Source organism: Sinocyclocheilus rhinocerous, unplaced genomic scaffold, assembly GCF_001515625.1.
Source record: "Sinocyclocheilus rhinocerous isolate Xijiao unplaced genomic scaffold, SAMN03320098_v1.1 scaffold552, whole genome shotgun sequence".
Lineage (NCBI taxonomy): Eukaryota > Metazoa > Chordata > Actinopteri > Cypriniformes > Cyprinidae > Sinocyclocheilus > Sinocyclocheilus rhinocerous.
Window position 1 is genome coordinate 1,212,742 of NW_015625574.1, and position 16,634 is coordinate 1,229,375.

The following is a 16,634-nucleotide window of genomic DNA, read 5'->3' on the forward strand; positions in this document are numbered from 1 at the left end:
ACACGATCCTACACAGGACTACAGCCACAAAGATCTCACCAAGATCATCGGGTCACTAGCCCACAACCTCCTTGCTCAGGCAAAGCTGGGTGAAGCAAGCATCTCCCGCATGGAACAGGAAGCAGCAGCGCTGAAGCTCCAGGCTGAGGAGACTCAGAGAAACCTAGTGCTTGCTCGAAGTTAACTGGACCAGCTAACGTCGGAGACTCAGCACCAGCACAGGACAGTGGACGAAAAAGGGCCCAGAGCTGCAGGAGGAAGTAGAGAGACTCCAGAAAGCCTTGACTGATCTCCGTGTAGACACAGCACACCGAGAGCAGAGGGAAAAGGACACCAGAGAGGAACTGAGTGAAAATCTCCTGCAAGCTGAGGCTCTCCTGATGAGAGCATAGACTGAACTCAAAGAGAGAGAGGCCAGGGCCAAGGCCTGCGAAGGCCACCTGCTAAGTTCTCAGGCTGAAATCAGTGCCCTGGCCCAACAAAGAGACCACTTAAAAGAAGAACTTGACACCGGGAGCTTAAACATGCATATAGACTGCAAGGTGACTCTGAAAGGAAAATGCGCAACACAGAATTTCCCCTAACTAGTAGACTGATACCTCCTAGTCAGGAATTCCCAGTTCGAAAGGGGGGTGAGAGCCCACTGATCAAGACATCACCTGCCAGCATCCCAGAACCCAGTCATGGTGTGTCACCTAAATAATTGGTTAAGCTGGCTAGAAATATTCCCACTTTCACTCTAAACCCTGCAGGAGGCCACGACATGCACGCCTACCTAAAAGACATTGACTTTCACTTGCAAACTGTTGGCAATGTTACCACACGAGACAGACTCTATCTGCTCCGATTCACCGCCAGCCGTGAGGTGAGGAGCTGTCTAGACCGGCAGCCAGAAACGGTCAAAGTGGATTACCAGCAACTGCAGCAGGCTCTGATTAAGGAGTTCTCTGACCCAGAGTCAGAGCAAGGACTGATTACTGCCATGGACCTTAAACAGGGCAGACAGGAAACCACACAGGCTTACTACAACAGGCTCAGACAGGCCTACTTCGGAGCACGGAACGAGCCAGGAATGGAACAGGATTTCAACTTCAAAATTCTGTTCCTCCGGAACCTGCACCCAACAGTGAGCCACCACTTGCGGGTTCTGGCTTGCCCACGGACTATATCCACCCAACAGCTGCGAGATTTGGCCCATAAGGCCTATGTTAAACAAAAGACTGCTTCTGAAAAGACAGGAAAAAACCCCACAATCTATCCTGTCACTAATCAGAGTTCAGAACTTGCTCTAGAGGGCGCCGAGTCAAGCCACACTGACAAACCTGTCAACACAATGTCAAGGTCCTTCCCAACCAGCAGAGAGCAGCATGGCCATGGTGGTGCCCGTCCTAAGCACCAGTATGAGCGCCCCGAGAGATCCTGGGACAGGTCACAACCACCCCTCAACCGAAGGGGTGGAGCCACATGGGAAGCCAAGAGACGGCCCAAGGGGAACCGAAACTCACCGACACAAGCATCGAGCTCAGACTGCCAGCAGCAGAACCCCTCTCAACATGCCCTGGACAAGCCCAAATATAAACCATCAGCCAAACAGAACTGGGAAGCTACGTCTGAATCAGCAGAGATCATGAGACTTTCAAAGGAACTCCTCCAGAAAAACCAACACAAGGGAGACAAAAAGGACGAGTCAGATCAGTTATGACTAAGCATGAGATCTGACCCAAACGCCCACTCAGAGTCCTCTCAAACTGGACACATACCCTCTCCTCCTTGGCAAAGACCTGCTAGACCGCTTTGAGCCATTGTTTGATTTTAAACAACTGAAAATCTGGGCTCAAGTGCGAGAACCTCTGCCTCCTCAGTCACCAAGATCACCCCAGACACACTGCCAGGTAACAAAGATCACGGAAAATCTCGCCGCCAGCCCCGCGGGAACGTCTCGGCCCAAGAGTGAGGTTCAAGGTCGCTGCTCTGTACTTTCCAGCTAGTCAAAGACTCTTACTCATACGGCCCCTGGGTTAAGGGGGGCTTACAGCTGAATGATGTCACAACAACTGACCCCATACTAGCACTGTGGGCAGACAATTCAGCCATCAGCCTCTCACTGTTCAATGCTCTCAAACAGCACACAACGAACATTCCTTTTGCTAACAAGCGCACACGATTCACTTTGAATCCCTGCCCATCAACCATGTTGATTGCCAATGGCATCTGTGCCCTGAACTTGAGGTGGAATGACAGGTGTCTAACCCATTACTTCCTGGTCCTTCCAGACGCACCGCATGATGTCTACATTTGGGCTGGCATTCTGATTCGCCTCAGGGCTCACGTGGACATGATCAATGAAGTGCGCTGTTCGATTCAACCTGCGAAGCGGCAAGCTCTCAGCCACACCCTAGGCTTCTTCCAACCTTCCAATGTGGGGAACTGGGCCTCACTTTGGAAGCCACACTCCTCGTTGAAGTGACATCTCGGGCAGTCTACATCTTGTTCAATAACTGCACGGCAACGGATGTCATAGAACAGAGCTAACAGAAGACCAACACTTTGCCATGTATACTGTCTCTAACCACTCCACCTGTGAGAATGACAGCGTGACTGCACCTTTGACTGCCCATGGCACAGAGAAAGTAATAACAGAAGAGCCATACCCAGGTTTTGAGACACAATTCCAGCAAATTCTGAAAGATGCTGATGCCATACAGGAGGATGCAGACCTTCTGACCTTCTGATGAAACACACGACGGTGGCTGATCACCTGAAAGAAATTGACCATGTCCTGCACCAATTGACCACTGCCAGTGCCAAGATTGCCCTCCACAAAGGACAATGGTGTAAAACCAAGGTCAACTACGTGGGCCTGCTAATCGGACCACGGGGCATTGAGCCACAAACCAGCCGCATCCAGGCCATTCAGAACATTAAACCACCTGCCAATGCCTCAGAACTCTGAAGTTTTCTAGGCGTGTGCAACTATTCAAGTCAGTTCATTGAGAACTATTCAGACATTGGACGCCCACTCACTGCTCTTCTGAAAAAAAACTGCCCCTTCGTCTGGACAGACGATCTGCAAAATGCCTCAGACTGTGAGAAAGCCCTGCTCTGTACTGTATGGGCCATCCAGAGATTCTCCAACATACAATAACTTTGCACTGTGGATCACCGGATCGGCTTTTACCGTGGACGAAGCTTGGGGTCGTCACATGTGGTTGCCGCAAACCCTCCGACGCTCCTTCGTCGAATCCGCCGGCCGCGCCGTTCTCAAGCCCGCCGCCTATTATTAATTACATCGGAGCACAGAAAGTGATCATCGAGACCTGTCACTGGCCTGTCACATTTCTTAACAGCCAGCGCGCATAGCCACATGGCTAATGGCCCTCCAGGGGCGCAACGTAGAAGCACGATATGCTCATGCTGATGTATGCTCATGACGCACCATGTGCGGGACAGCACGGCACAAGAGCCACTTATGAGACACTAAAACAAGCGGCATACTGGCCCGGCATGCAGCAAGATGTGGCAGAGTATGTGAAAGGTTTGTTTGCTGCCAATTCCAACCGACGAACCCAAACCACAGAGCCCCACTGCAGCGCAGAGGAGTCACATTTCCTTGGTCAGACCTCCAAATTGACTGGGTCGGACCCTTACCGAGGTCAACAAGGGGCAACAAGTATTTCCTCACAGTTGTGTGCCAGTTCACTAAGTGGGTAGAGTGCCTCCCAGCACCCAACGACACTGCTCAAACTACACCATACCTCCTGATGAATCACATCTTCTCCAGGTTTGGGCTACCGCTGAGAGTCAACTCAGACAGAGGCACCCACTTCACAGCTGAGATCATGCAGCAGATTTGGAAACTCTTGGGAGTACAAGCGCAACTGCACATCAGTCATCATTCAATCTCTTCGGGCCAAGTGGAACGGAAGAATCAGACTGTGGTCAGCATGCTAAGAAAATATGTGTCTGCTAACCAAAAGGACTGGGATGTAAAACAAAACAATTCGGAGTCACTGAATGTTGATTCTTGCTACATGCTAAACTACTGCTAGTACTGCATAAAGCAGGAAAGCTATTATTCTTTGGCCAGGAAAATAATCTTTCCTTGAATTGATAAATGATTATATTGTCTGCTCGGTGGACGGACAGATCAAATAATTGTAATATTGATTCTGCTACAGTTAATTCTAAGATCTAATCTAAATATTTATTATTAATTATAACCAGTTATAATTAATTATAAATATTTCCCTTTATTAAATATTATGGCTAATTTGATCATGCTTTCAGATACCAATAAGACTGAACCACGTTACCTCTGCCAAACACTTTTAGCATCTTGAAATCCTGCCTCTGAATGTTTCACTCACTAAGTGCATTAGCTGTTTTAGATTTGTAATAGTAATACTTGCACATAGAAAGAATTCTGACCACTAATATTTTGTATTCTCTTAAGGAAATTTTAGATACGTTTTGCATGGTTGTCTTTCTTTAATTATGAATTAATTGTCCAGTTTCTTTAATTATTAAGTAATCTTACAGTTTACACACTGCTTTCATATACCTAATGACGAGTAGCTTCAGAGATGCACTTTTCTGTTATTTTGCACTGATTTGTTGGGTTCAGTATGTTCCCTCTCAAAATCTACTCTCGATGCTGCGTTTCAATAACGCTTAGGAGAACATTCTTTGTTCAACCGGTTGTGAAGCATGTGTTAAACACCAAGAATTGCCTTAAATAACCTTGGTCGGTGACATCATTGGAATGTGTGCACCTGAGAGGTTATAAAATATGCGAAATGGAAACACCTTCATGTTTCTTTGTCTTCAGAGACCACTTCGTGTGTCTGTTGAGCTGCTGAAAGCGGTATCATTTAAATGGAAGAAAATAAGTTGAAAGTGAAAGTTAAATCTACTTATTAATCATGTCAAGTGAATCTGCAAAGAGATGCGTGCCTCCTTGTTCACGGCCCATCTCTGAAGAGGATTCACATGAGTATTGTTTGGAGTGTTTGGGGGAAGAACACGCTGATCTCGCGCTTGAGGGCGGTGAGTGTGAGCACTGTGATTCACTTCCTATCCATGTGCTTCGCTTTAGACTCACTTTCTTTCACAAATAACGAGCTGCTGCACCCTCGTTAGGATCGTATGTTGATCTGGATAAGGCTTGAGAGGCTGGCCACAGGAGTAAGAGACCCCCAAACGCTCCAAACTAGATGACAGGTTTCTGTCAGGTAATCAAGTGTAGGGACCTCAGCGACGGTCTCTCCCCTTCTTTGGTGATTTCCATGATGAGATATCTCTTTCATGGAGTAAGCCATATTCATCCCCTGTTTTTGTGCCCTCAACGTCGATTTATTTGACTATCATGGATTCAAAGGCACCGGGCTACATGATGATGTCCCAGGTGGAAAAGACAGGCTATCTATCCCCTGGAGGTGCATCATCACTCAAAACGCCAATGCTCCCTACCAAGCCATTCAGAGAAACATCTACACTTTTAGAGAGAGGCATATCAGGCTGACCTTCTTAAAGGTTCTGGGGACACCCAAGACCAATGTTATATCTTGTAAAAAGGGGCATAATAAGTGCCCTTTAAGTTCTGTCGAGGTCACACCTCTGAGGGGGTCGAAGAACCAATGGAGATCTACACTTTAGGAGGGAAAGTTTACAACTCTTTCTTTTCGAGCATGGTAATTTACATATGTAATTCAATTGGGTGTTGATGCAAAAACTACTAAAGATTCTTAGAACACTAATATGTTGCATAGGTATCAACATGTAATATACACTCTCATTTAGATCATCAAAATGTGAATTCGTAGCTACCAAACATGGTATAGGTGAGTGTGGCGAGTCGGCTGCCTCCCCCCTAATTTATCATCATCACCCCATCCCTTAATCGCAGCCCTTCGCCAGGCTCCGGACAGGAGTGGGTGTGTGAGAGAGGAGGGGCGCAGAATCATCCAGGTCTGGTGGCGTGTGATGAGGCACACCTGAAGTGAATGGAGCCTCGTCACCACCGCTGTTAAATGCCGAGTGCGTCTCTCCTTGGGAGACTGGTCTCTTCCCCCGTGCATGCACGCTGGTGTCCTCGTGGGTCCAGGAAGGGTGCGTAGAGGGACTCCTGCGCTGCCAGAGCCACGAGCTGCCAGACCCACGGTCCGGATGTGAACCGCTCCCGTGACACGGTCGTCGGGTCAGGATGCCGGGCCGTTTAATCCCCAGGAAGCGCCGTGGGCCAAGGAGGACAAAGCCGCTCAGAAGAAGCTGCCGCCCCTCGCGCCCCGGACCAAGAGGGGAGCATGTGCGGCCGCCGGACTCTGCCCCTTACCTGGACCCTTCCTTCTCGAACACTGTCCCACCTTAACCATTTCCCCGCACAACGAGGACGCCAGATCCCCATTTACTTTGAACACTATTTCCCCTTTGGACACTTTATTCCCGGTTTTGGACATTTTGTGTTGATTTTCTGTTAATAAAAGCCTCTCCGAGGCCTGACGGAGACCGGTCAGGCCACGAGGACACCAGCGTGCATGCACGGGGGAAGAGACCGGTCTCCTGACAGACACTCACTGTGTCTGTCGTTTGCTCCTCCCGGCACAGTGAGGTTATATTAACTAGTGATCTATCATAAGCATGCATAAAACAGTATACAATACACAAGACCATATACAAGAAGGTAGTAATCATACACAATGGCCTGGGGATATGCATGTCTATGTGTCTATGAATGAATGAAAGAAGTAATTTCCTATAGCAGTATGTGTCTGTTAGAAGAGAGAGAATTAAGTAGGGGGAAAATTCTCTCTACATACTTTTAGGTCATAAAGTTTATCTGGTTACCATGGTAACCAAGGCCTGTTCTGCCTTTTTGAGGTGTAAGTCGCATTTCGGGGGAAGGGCCCATAGACCCTCATAGTTGGCTTGTTGGTTGGGTGAGGGGTGTTAGGAATTATTTATGTATAACAAATAATTTTGTGTCTGATTGGTCCAAACGCTACAACAAAGAGTGCTCTAATAAGAGATATTGAAACGCAGCATCTCGTTCCTGCTTTTTCAGGGAATAGGGTTACAGTCAAGTAATCAGAGATGAACACTAGTGAGGAAGTGCATGGAATTAGTTCCTTTTTGCAACAGTGTTTGGTGATTTTAACTTACATCTTATTACATCTTATTATTACTGTAAAAACAAACAAACAAACTCGCCTATTTTGCTTATTGGTCATCACTGCATAAGCTGTGTCTTATTTACTAACTACTTATGTTGGTATACTTTAAAGGTATATAAAAAATTATTATAAAGTTATTTCATTATCCATTGTTATACAATACAATAAATAACACAAAAGCAACTACTAAAATATTAAAATGTCATACCAGTAAGTTTCCACCACACATTAATTATACAGAATTGTCATGTGCAACTATATCATATACACAGAGTAGATACATACAGGAGAGGAAAAACACATCTTTATTTATTAAATTAATATAAAAAGAAAAAATAAATTACATTTATATTAAACATTGCACAACAATCTTTATTGTGACAGAGCCATAGGCGACGACATTATAGCAGTGTAAGATCCAAATGCAAGAAGTTTATTAACACTCAGCAAACAAATCCAAATCACAAGGCTGTACCATTGTAGATTAGACAGGCTGGTTTCAAACAAACGTGAGGTCAGTCCAACAAGGCAGAAACAGTAATCCAAGAGGCAGTGGTCAAACAAAGCAGGCATAATGGTCATAACAATAGGGCTATACAGTGAAAAAATTAACTCTTGGTAAGTCAGTGAGAACTGGCAATACTGCCATTAAATATGGTACCAAACAGGAAGTAACCAAAAAAACAAAACAAAAAAACAGACAGTCAGTATTCTGGAGAGGGTTCCCTGTGGTGATTGGATGGATGGCTACCAGCCCCATCCATTACATTTATGACTATTATGTTTTATGTACCATTTTTCCAAATGAGATCTTCAGTGCAATCGGTAAAGGTTTGGTAGAAGTCTATAGGATACTGCAGAGGCATTTGAACATCTTCAAGTGAAAATGTTAATATAAATTTTGTCCCAAATTTTATCTGAATATTTTAAAAAAATATTTCCCTTAAAGGGGTCATACATAGGATGCTACATGCACATTTACAAGTAGTTTGAACTGAAATGTGTGTTGGCAGTGTGTGTACACAACCACCCTATAATGATAAAAATGTCCACTCCCACGATAGTTTGATTGACAGTAGCGTTTCAGCACGGACTGGTGTCTTACCTTAGACCCGCCCTGAGTGAGCTGTCATCAGTCCGCCATTGTTTCGCCGCCGGAGCAGATGTAGACAAGAATGACTCGAGGTGTTCTGTTGTTGGATGTAATAATGAGCATAGCAGTCATCATTTACTCCCGACATCTGAGCCGCTGAACTTGCAAAGGAAAATGCTACAAAAACGGCTTGATCTGAAAAGAGCTGTTTTTGACAGGGTAAAAAAGGTGTTTTTTACACTACCATTGAGAAATTTTAACCAAACTATGTTACAGACTTTTCATTAAGTCCCTAAAGAATCATATCAACTTGTGGAAAATGGGCATCCTATGACCCCTTTAAAGGCAGGGTAGGTGATTTGGATCAAAAACATTTGTTGGCTAGTGGATAAATGTATATGAGCATTATGATCATATAAATATGTCTCTTCTCAGAGCTCCCTCTACATAAAATATGTCCTCAATCGTAATGCAGTTGCCAGTGGATCAGTTTTAGTGAATTTTTACCAGACAGATCACCGAGGTTACTTTGGTCAACCAACTTAGTACCATATTCCAGTAATAATTTTGACCACCTTAAGCTGGTATCCGTCATTGTAGGGTTTACTTTCAGTGGATGGTCCCATGAATGTCAGAGTATAGCTTTAGAATCTTTTAAAAATATGTCTCTCAAAGGCCAAAAAAACTGAATGGTCACTTTTGTTAAATTCCGTATTGACAAAACTGAAATGAACGGGAATTTCAAATCAAAATTAAAACACTTTTTGTGCAATCTGTTTTGAGAAAGCAGTATCTGATGTCCGTAGCGAGTGTGGTGGTTGAGAACATTTGTGTAGGAGCCTTAACTTATTTTGAAAAGAATCTAAACATACAAAGACATTCACATAATGAGGTGGCAGAAGAAGCCTTTGCTTTTGTCAGGCCTATTAGCCTTTGGATAGAAAAACAGCTTTTTTTAAATCATAATCATCAAGCGTAGAGTTAGTTCTGGCAGGTCACGTCAGTCAAGCTCACATCAGCTGACTCTCAGCTGATCCCCATCTACCTATGGGAATATGACACCTATCTAAGCATTCATATATAAGGTCCCTCAGTATTATCAACAGTTTTCGCATTGATCAATAGCTAATTGCCCTCCTCCATCCCCAACTCCTCCTCTGTCAGTCAGGATTCAGCCTTCTGATTCTCCTTTGAATCAGACTAATTCTAAAATGTGTACATAAATTATTGAATTTTAACGATATCTGCAATACATTTATGCTGGTTCTGTTCTGGGGGGTTATCGCTGCTCCCCCTAATCTCATCCATGCTAGGCTGCATGGTTGCACGGGGAGTTCTTGCCCAGAACAGAACCACACCGCCAATCCAAACTGTATGCTAATTTTCAATCATCTTTGACGATAGTGTTCCTGACTGAAATGTTGGGTTTGTGTGAAATAGGATGCAGCAGAGATATTGTGTTCTTTTTTCTTTACAGGCAATTTCATTCCTCACCCCGCTGGCTGTGATATTTGTGGTGAAGATTATACAGAGGACAGACAAGACAGAAATTAAAGAGGCTTGTTTAGGTGAGTGCCCAAACCGTGGTGGTCAGAAGATAGTCATTAACTAATAATATTGAAATCTTTACACAATGGATGTTTTTACAATTATTATAGAGGAATATGGGGTTTAAGATTATTGAAGATTATTCGCAGCAATCTGGAATGCTTGACACTTATTGGTCAATTGTGGCATACAACAGAATGATAACCACGTATCAGACCTCTCATCCAGGTAACTAAAACAGGCTAATTTAATTTCTCCCATATCACTGCAGACTCACTTTCTTTTGTGTTGTTACAAATGCAGCTGGTGCCATCTTTCATCTCAATTATTGATTATATTGAAAACGAAATTGGAGGGCTTCAGCATTAATATTACTCTAATATTCTGATAGTGTTTGTGTTTTTGTGTCTTCAACCCTGCTCCTGGGGACCCACTGTTCTCCAGTGTTTAGCTCCAACCCTAATCAAACACACCTGACGTACCTACACAAGCAGGTGTGCTGAAGCAGGTTGAAAATAAACTTTGCAGGACAGTGGGTCCCCAGGAGCAGGGTAGAAGACCTCTGTTGTAATGGATTGTTTTTCATAGACAGAATGTTGTAAGATAATATACTGTAAATGTAAGTTTATATAACAGTTTTGGCCCTAATCAATATTTCACATAATTACACATAATTATGTATTTGTTGAGTAGCTGTGTAATACATGATCCTTTACTTACATTAATTATTTACTCATGTGGCAAGTAGCCTCTGCTTTGTGTTTGGGTCCTGATCTTTTTGTTAGGTTGGGGTTAACTTTGTGACAACTGACTGCCTGTACATTATCTCTAACTTAGCATACCCATGGTGCATATACCAAACTCTGTTTCATTGACATGTCTTCAGTTATATCTTATTTTTGTGTCAGTGAATATTAGATTCATGTGCTCTTTTATAATAATCACAATGTTTACAATATTGACATGACAATAGTCATAAGTAATACACTTTAAATCTGTTTGTTTATTCCATGTTCCACATTGTAATCACTGTACTTTATTGTATATATATATATATATATAATAAAGTACAGTGATTACAGTGTGGAACATGGAATAAACAAACAGATCATCAGGGATCATCAGCCTCCAGAACAAAAATAAATGCACAGGCGAGTGCCCACTAGTAAAGGGAAAGAGATTATCAGTTAACGTGCGCTGCCGCTTCGTTTGATCTGAGGTGTCTACTGACTATCACGCCACGTTAAAGAGCGCCAAAGCAGTATTTATTGCTTGCATTTCCTAACAAAATGAACGGAATTTGATATCTTAGACTTTGTTTCATATCAAAAGTAACAAAGCACAACGCTTAGCTCATTGCGATTTACTGGATGGGAGGCGCACTATATATATGTATTGTTTATTCATCAACTGAAAACAGCATCGATTGGGATTTAAGAAAAGATATTGGTTCATAAAAATAAGAATCTATTCAAATTGAGAAATAGTTTTTTGTTTTATCCAGCTCTAGCATATTTTGTTGTAGTGCCTCCGCTAGCGGGGTGTGGTGTTGAACATGAAAAGTGACAGTCTCTGTTCATCTGTTCTCTTCATAAATAAATAAATGCATAAGCATATATGCTCGTCCTGTAGGTTCATTATTGTAGCGTCTGGACCAATCAAACACACAATATATATTTTGTTAGCTATATTTAACAAATACTCTGTAACACCCCTCAGTTAACAAGCCATATGAGGACCTATGGACCCTTCCCCCGAGATGCGTAACACCCCAGGAAGCCGAACAGGCCCCTGGTTCCATGGCAACCAATTATGATTAATTATTCATATTTCCCATGAGCTGATTCGCTACATTATTAAAAAATGAAAATGTGAACAAAAATAAAAACAACACTTTTTTAAGCTTAATGCTTTCTGTTCTGTAATTCAGGAAACAAATCACATCATGCTTTTTTATCATTCCAAAAATTCCCACAGAATCTCAAATGCTACATGGTCTCACTCACTTATTCCCTTATTTGCTTGCTCAAGTGATTCCTCGAAACAATATTTATGATGTCTTTGTTGAATCAACCATTTGTCTACACAGTCATTTAACATTCTGCAGAGAGTATACAAAAATCAACTATGGGCATGTACACATTAACATTTCCTACTATTTGCCTTAAGAGTTAATGTGCAGCCTGGGTTTTTTATTTGTTATGTGTAGGGCCAACACACTCACATTAGGGATTTTTGAAAGAACTTTTCTGCTCTACAGAATTTTATTTATATGGTCCAATTTATATTTACATGGTCCAAAAATGTTACTCTGGTACCATTATGTTTGCCCTAAAGTGAAAAGTCCTTTAAACTTGCATTAATTCTCAAAACTACTCTGTAGTTTTAAATAACAATTTTTTTTTAAAGCATCATTTAAGTAGTCCATATCATGAAAACATGGGCATAGCTGGACATTTGAGACAGTCAATTTGGTCAGTCACACTGGCTGGCATTGATGTTGGACAAGAAGGCCTAGCTCACAGTTTCTGTTCCAGTTAATCCCAAAGGTGATCGATCTGGCTGAGGTCAGGGACAGTCAAATTGTTCCACATTAAATTCATCCAACCATGTCTTTATGGACCTTGCTTTGTGCATTGTGGTATAGTCATGCTGGAATAGAAAAGGTCCTTTCCCAAACTGTTCTCACAAAGTTGGAAGCATAACATTGTCCAAAAATGGCTTGGTGCGCTGAAGCATTAAGTGTTTTGTTGTAAAAATCAATTTTTCGTTGAATATCCATTTGTGCCACACAACAAGCAAGCAGCATAGACTATTATCTGCCAAAATGCAGATTTGTTGTGCAACAACCTCTTACCCAAATGAGACTGGGGGATGCATTGCATTAGGGATGCACCGATACCGATACTGGTATCAGTATCGGGCCCGATACTGGTCTCCTGTACTCGTACTCGTACTCGTTAAAATGCTCCGATACCAAACACCGATACCACACAGCATGTGATTAGCGCCATATTCAAACAAAGAAACACAGACAACAGACAGCAGAAAGGTATCGGCAAGTACCAAAAATAAAAGTATCGTATCGGGCGAGTACTGGAAAAAGTGGTATCGGTGCATCCCTACATTGCATGTCACAACATGCAAACTTGGAAATGTTTGAGTCATTCATTTTTGTTACATATCCCCTGGTTTTGTGTTTCTTGGGTTTTAATTTTTTATCTTTATTTTGAAGTGTATTGTCAGTTACCATTGATCGCAGTATTCACTGTGTTTAGTTCCTGTTTGCTTTTGTTTCTATAGTTACCTTTATACCCTTATTTGTTGCCACAGTGATTGATTTCCCTCACCTGTTCTTAGTTAGCCTTTCTTATACTGTAGGTGTGTTCGACTTGAAGCAGCAATGCACAGACCAGTCGGTGTATAACATCAAAGTACTGCGATTCGAACACATGAAGAGACATCTGCTCTATATAGCTCTCTCAGTACTTTGATGCATTGATTGGTCTGCGCAGCACTGCTTCAAGTCGAACACACCTTGGGCCTCATTTATTAAATTAAATTAGAAACAAGCACAGATCAAATCAAATTACAACAGGGTTCACGTGTGATTCATGAAACATTCGTATGCTGCCAATCCCATCGCATGAATGAACTTATGTTGATAAATGTGGCAGCAGTCGTCCTTTGAATATCACGCCCCTAAAATTCATGGTTTAGAAGCCTTGCCCTCGAGTTTTCTGTCGTACATTTGTTTTGTAAATGAGGCCCCTTGTGTATTTATACCCCAGCATTTCTCTTGTTCAGTGTCAGGTGTCAAGTCACCTTTATTTATATAGTGCTTTATACAATGCAGATTGTGTCAAAGCAGCTTTACAGTGCTAAACAGGAAAATAATGTGTCAATAATGTAGTTCAATATAAGATACCCTCACATGGGGCAACATTAAATATAGTGATTTCAAAGTAAGATAGCCCCACATCGGGCACCACTAAAAGTTGCAGTCTGACCAATCTGAAGGATTTGTGAGATATCATTAACTTGTAGAGCCTCTTACTGTATTATCCACACAAGGAAGACACAAGTGTAATAAAGGGGTTTTAATAACAAAAGGATAGACAAGAGTAACTAACAGCAACTAAATGGAAACAATTAATGGATAAAGTGCAAAAGATTGATAAATGCAAGTGATTATATTACTATGGATGTTACACGTTATATTATGGAAAGATAAAGTGCAGTTTCTTTGGAAGTAATAAGGTAAACCTTATTCTGACTTCAACAAATAAACTGAGAGATTATTTGTTATTAACTGACACCAGCTATATAAAATCTAATGCGAATTAGATAATCATATACTGACTAGGGGTGTAAATTGGATGGTTCGTCACGATACGATATCGATTCTCATACCCAGCGATACGATATTTGCCGATACTTCAAAAAATTATAAAATATGATTTCGATATGATTCGATCCAGGAGAATATATATCAATATATCAATATTATTACATTATATATCTATTTTAAACAACCATCTACATTTTTATTAACTCACAAATGCAACCAAAACATATAAGATGAACATTTATCTTACATTTTCACATCCTGCTCCTCAGTTGGGACATTCACAACAAAAAATAGGCCTACACTTTTTTTAAATAATAAAGAAAAATAAATAACTGAAAAAAAAATTAAATCACACACAAGATCAGTAATCTTAAGATATGACAGCAGTCAAGACAGTCTTTCAGGCTTCTGTGCTAAAATATGCAATGTGTAAAATAATGTAAATCCACATTATAAAAACAACACAAACGAGGTATTCTTGTAGGAAAAATTTATTAATTTTGAAAAATAAATAACATAATACAAATAAAGCTGTTAAAACTTTATTTGATAATTTTTTTGGCTGCTACTATGGGCTCAGTGCTAAAAACCTTTTCTACAGATAACCAAATTACAAGCAATAGCAGAAAATAAATACAATATAACAAAGATCTGCCAGGTTTTTCAGGCAGATCTAAAAGAAATGTTCAGGTATAGAAATGTAATAATCATATGTAAAATACCACTGCATAGTCTTCACTGTACAGATTAAATATAGATTAATCCTTATAAAAGTTGTTCAGTCAAAATCAGTGAGATTTTTTTTTCTTTGACAGAAGTTTTCTGTTAGTCTGCTTTCACTTTAAGAACGAAAGCACGGATCCAATATACTGATACACATGCGTTTTCTTTCTCAACTGTTTACGTTAAGACATAGGCCTAACCGACTGTGTTTTATTTGTGACTTTTTTTGGCTGCTACTATGGGCTCAGTGCTAAAAACCTTTTCTACAGATAACCAAATTACAAGCAATAGCAGAAAATAAATACAATATAACAAAGATCTGCCAGGTTTTTCAGGCAGATCTAAAAGAAATGTTCAGGTATAGAAATGTAATAATCATATGTAAAATACCACTGCATAGTCTTCACTGTACAGATTAAATATAGATTAATCCTTATAAAAGTTGTTCAGTCAAAATCAGTGAGATTTCTTTCTTTGACAGAAGTTTTCTGTTAGTCTGCTTTGACTTTAAGAAGGAAAGCACGGATCTAATATACTGATACACATGCGTTTTCTCTCTCTACTGTTTATGTTAAGACAGGCCTAACCAACTGTGTTTACTAGGATATTCGCCAAGGTGCACATGTTGATGTAATTTGGTCTGTATTTGTTCATCCATGCACAAAAAAAGCGGAAGAGAGATCAAGTATTAGCGCGCTGTCGATGCGGCTGTCTGTATGCGTGCGCTTTGGATGTGAGCACGTGTCACTGCGTGCTGAACACTTCTTACAAGCACTCAACAATTCCGTCAACTATCCCGAGTGTCTTTTACACTCGCCCTTCAGACAGTCTTATCCCGACACATGAGTTTGAATGAGAATGCACGCGTTGGCGGTAATGCATAGACGGACATTGGTGAAAATGTGGACAGTGTCAAAATAAGGTGCCTATTTGTACTACAGATATCGATATTTTACGTGTGGCATCGATACATCATATCGTTAGACATTTAATCGATGTATCGATCCATATCGATGGATCGTTACACCCCTAATACTGACAATATACACTAATGCCAACAGTCTCTGAAAAGAGGTTTGGAAAGTGTGATATTTATGCCTGCTCATGTGCTGAGTCTGAGCAGAGACATCTTCCACTTGTTGATCTGGGCCACATTGGAGTGGAAAGAAAGGAGCTAGATCCATCTCACAGTCTTAAACATGAAGCACTGGTGAACGATGAACTCCAGAGCACTGCAGGTCCTTGATCTGGAAACCGCAGCCGGAGGAGCCTTAAAGGCCTTTTCACACTGAACACGGAAATTCTGCACAAATATTTGGTGCGATGACGCTTTTGAATTGAAACAATAAAAAAATCTAACGAGACACGTGTTACACCAAACACGACAACACAATCAATGAAGACACGAGACAAGTGTGCACGGTGAGGAAATAAACACTCAACACGTGCGCTCACAAAAGACAAGACATAGACGAGAGAGTGCACGGCCCGAGCAAACTTGAACCAAGTACACAAGTGTCAGGGCTGAACAGGCAGGCCCTGGTGGAGCAGTAATGGAATGCCAGGAAGGAACTGGAGACTCTGGATCTTTAAGAGGCCCTAGGGCCAAAGCAGAACCTGAAGTTGTCACCTGGGCCAGAGAGGACTCTGAAGCAGCCTCCTGGGCTGGAGCAGCTCTGGAGTGGATTCTGAGGGCTCCCAGACTAGAGCAAGCTCTTGAACGGACTCTGAAGGCTCCCGGACTGGAGCA

General features: G+C 41.7%; 1 protein-coding gene across 1 annotated transcript in view; it reads left to right on the top strand.

Annotated features, from left to right (window-relative positions):
* The window catches only part of LOC107751414 (phospholipid phosphatase 4-like), a 92,445-nt gene that overhangs the window by 14,518 nt on the left and 61,293 nt on the right, over positions 1–16,634 (top strand). The window contains exon 4 of the mRNA XM_016567145.1: positions 9,740–9,830. Within this exon, the coding sequence (XP_016422631.1) occupies positions 9,740–9,830 (91 nt within the window). The remainder of the gene's footprint in view (positions 1–9,739; positions 9,831–16,634) is intronic.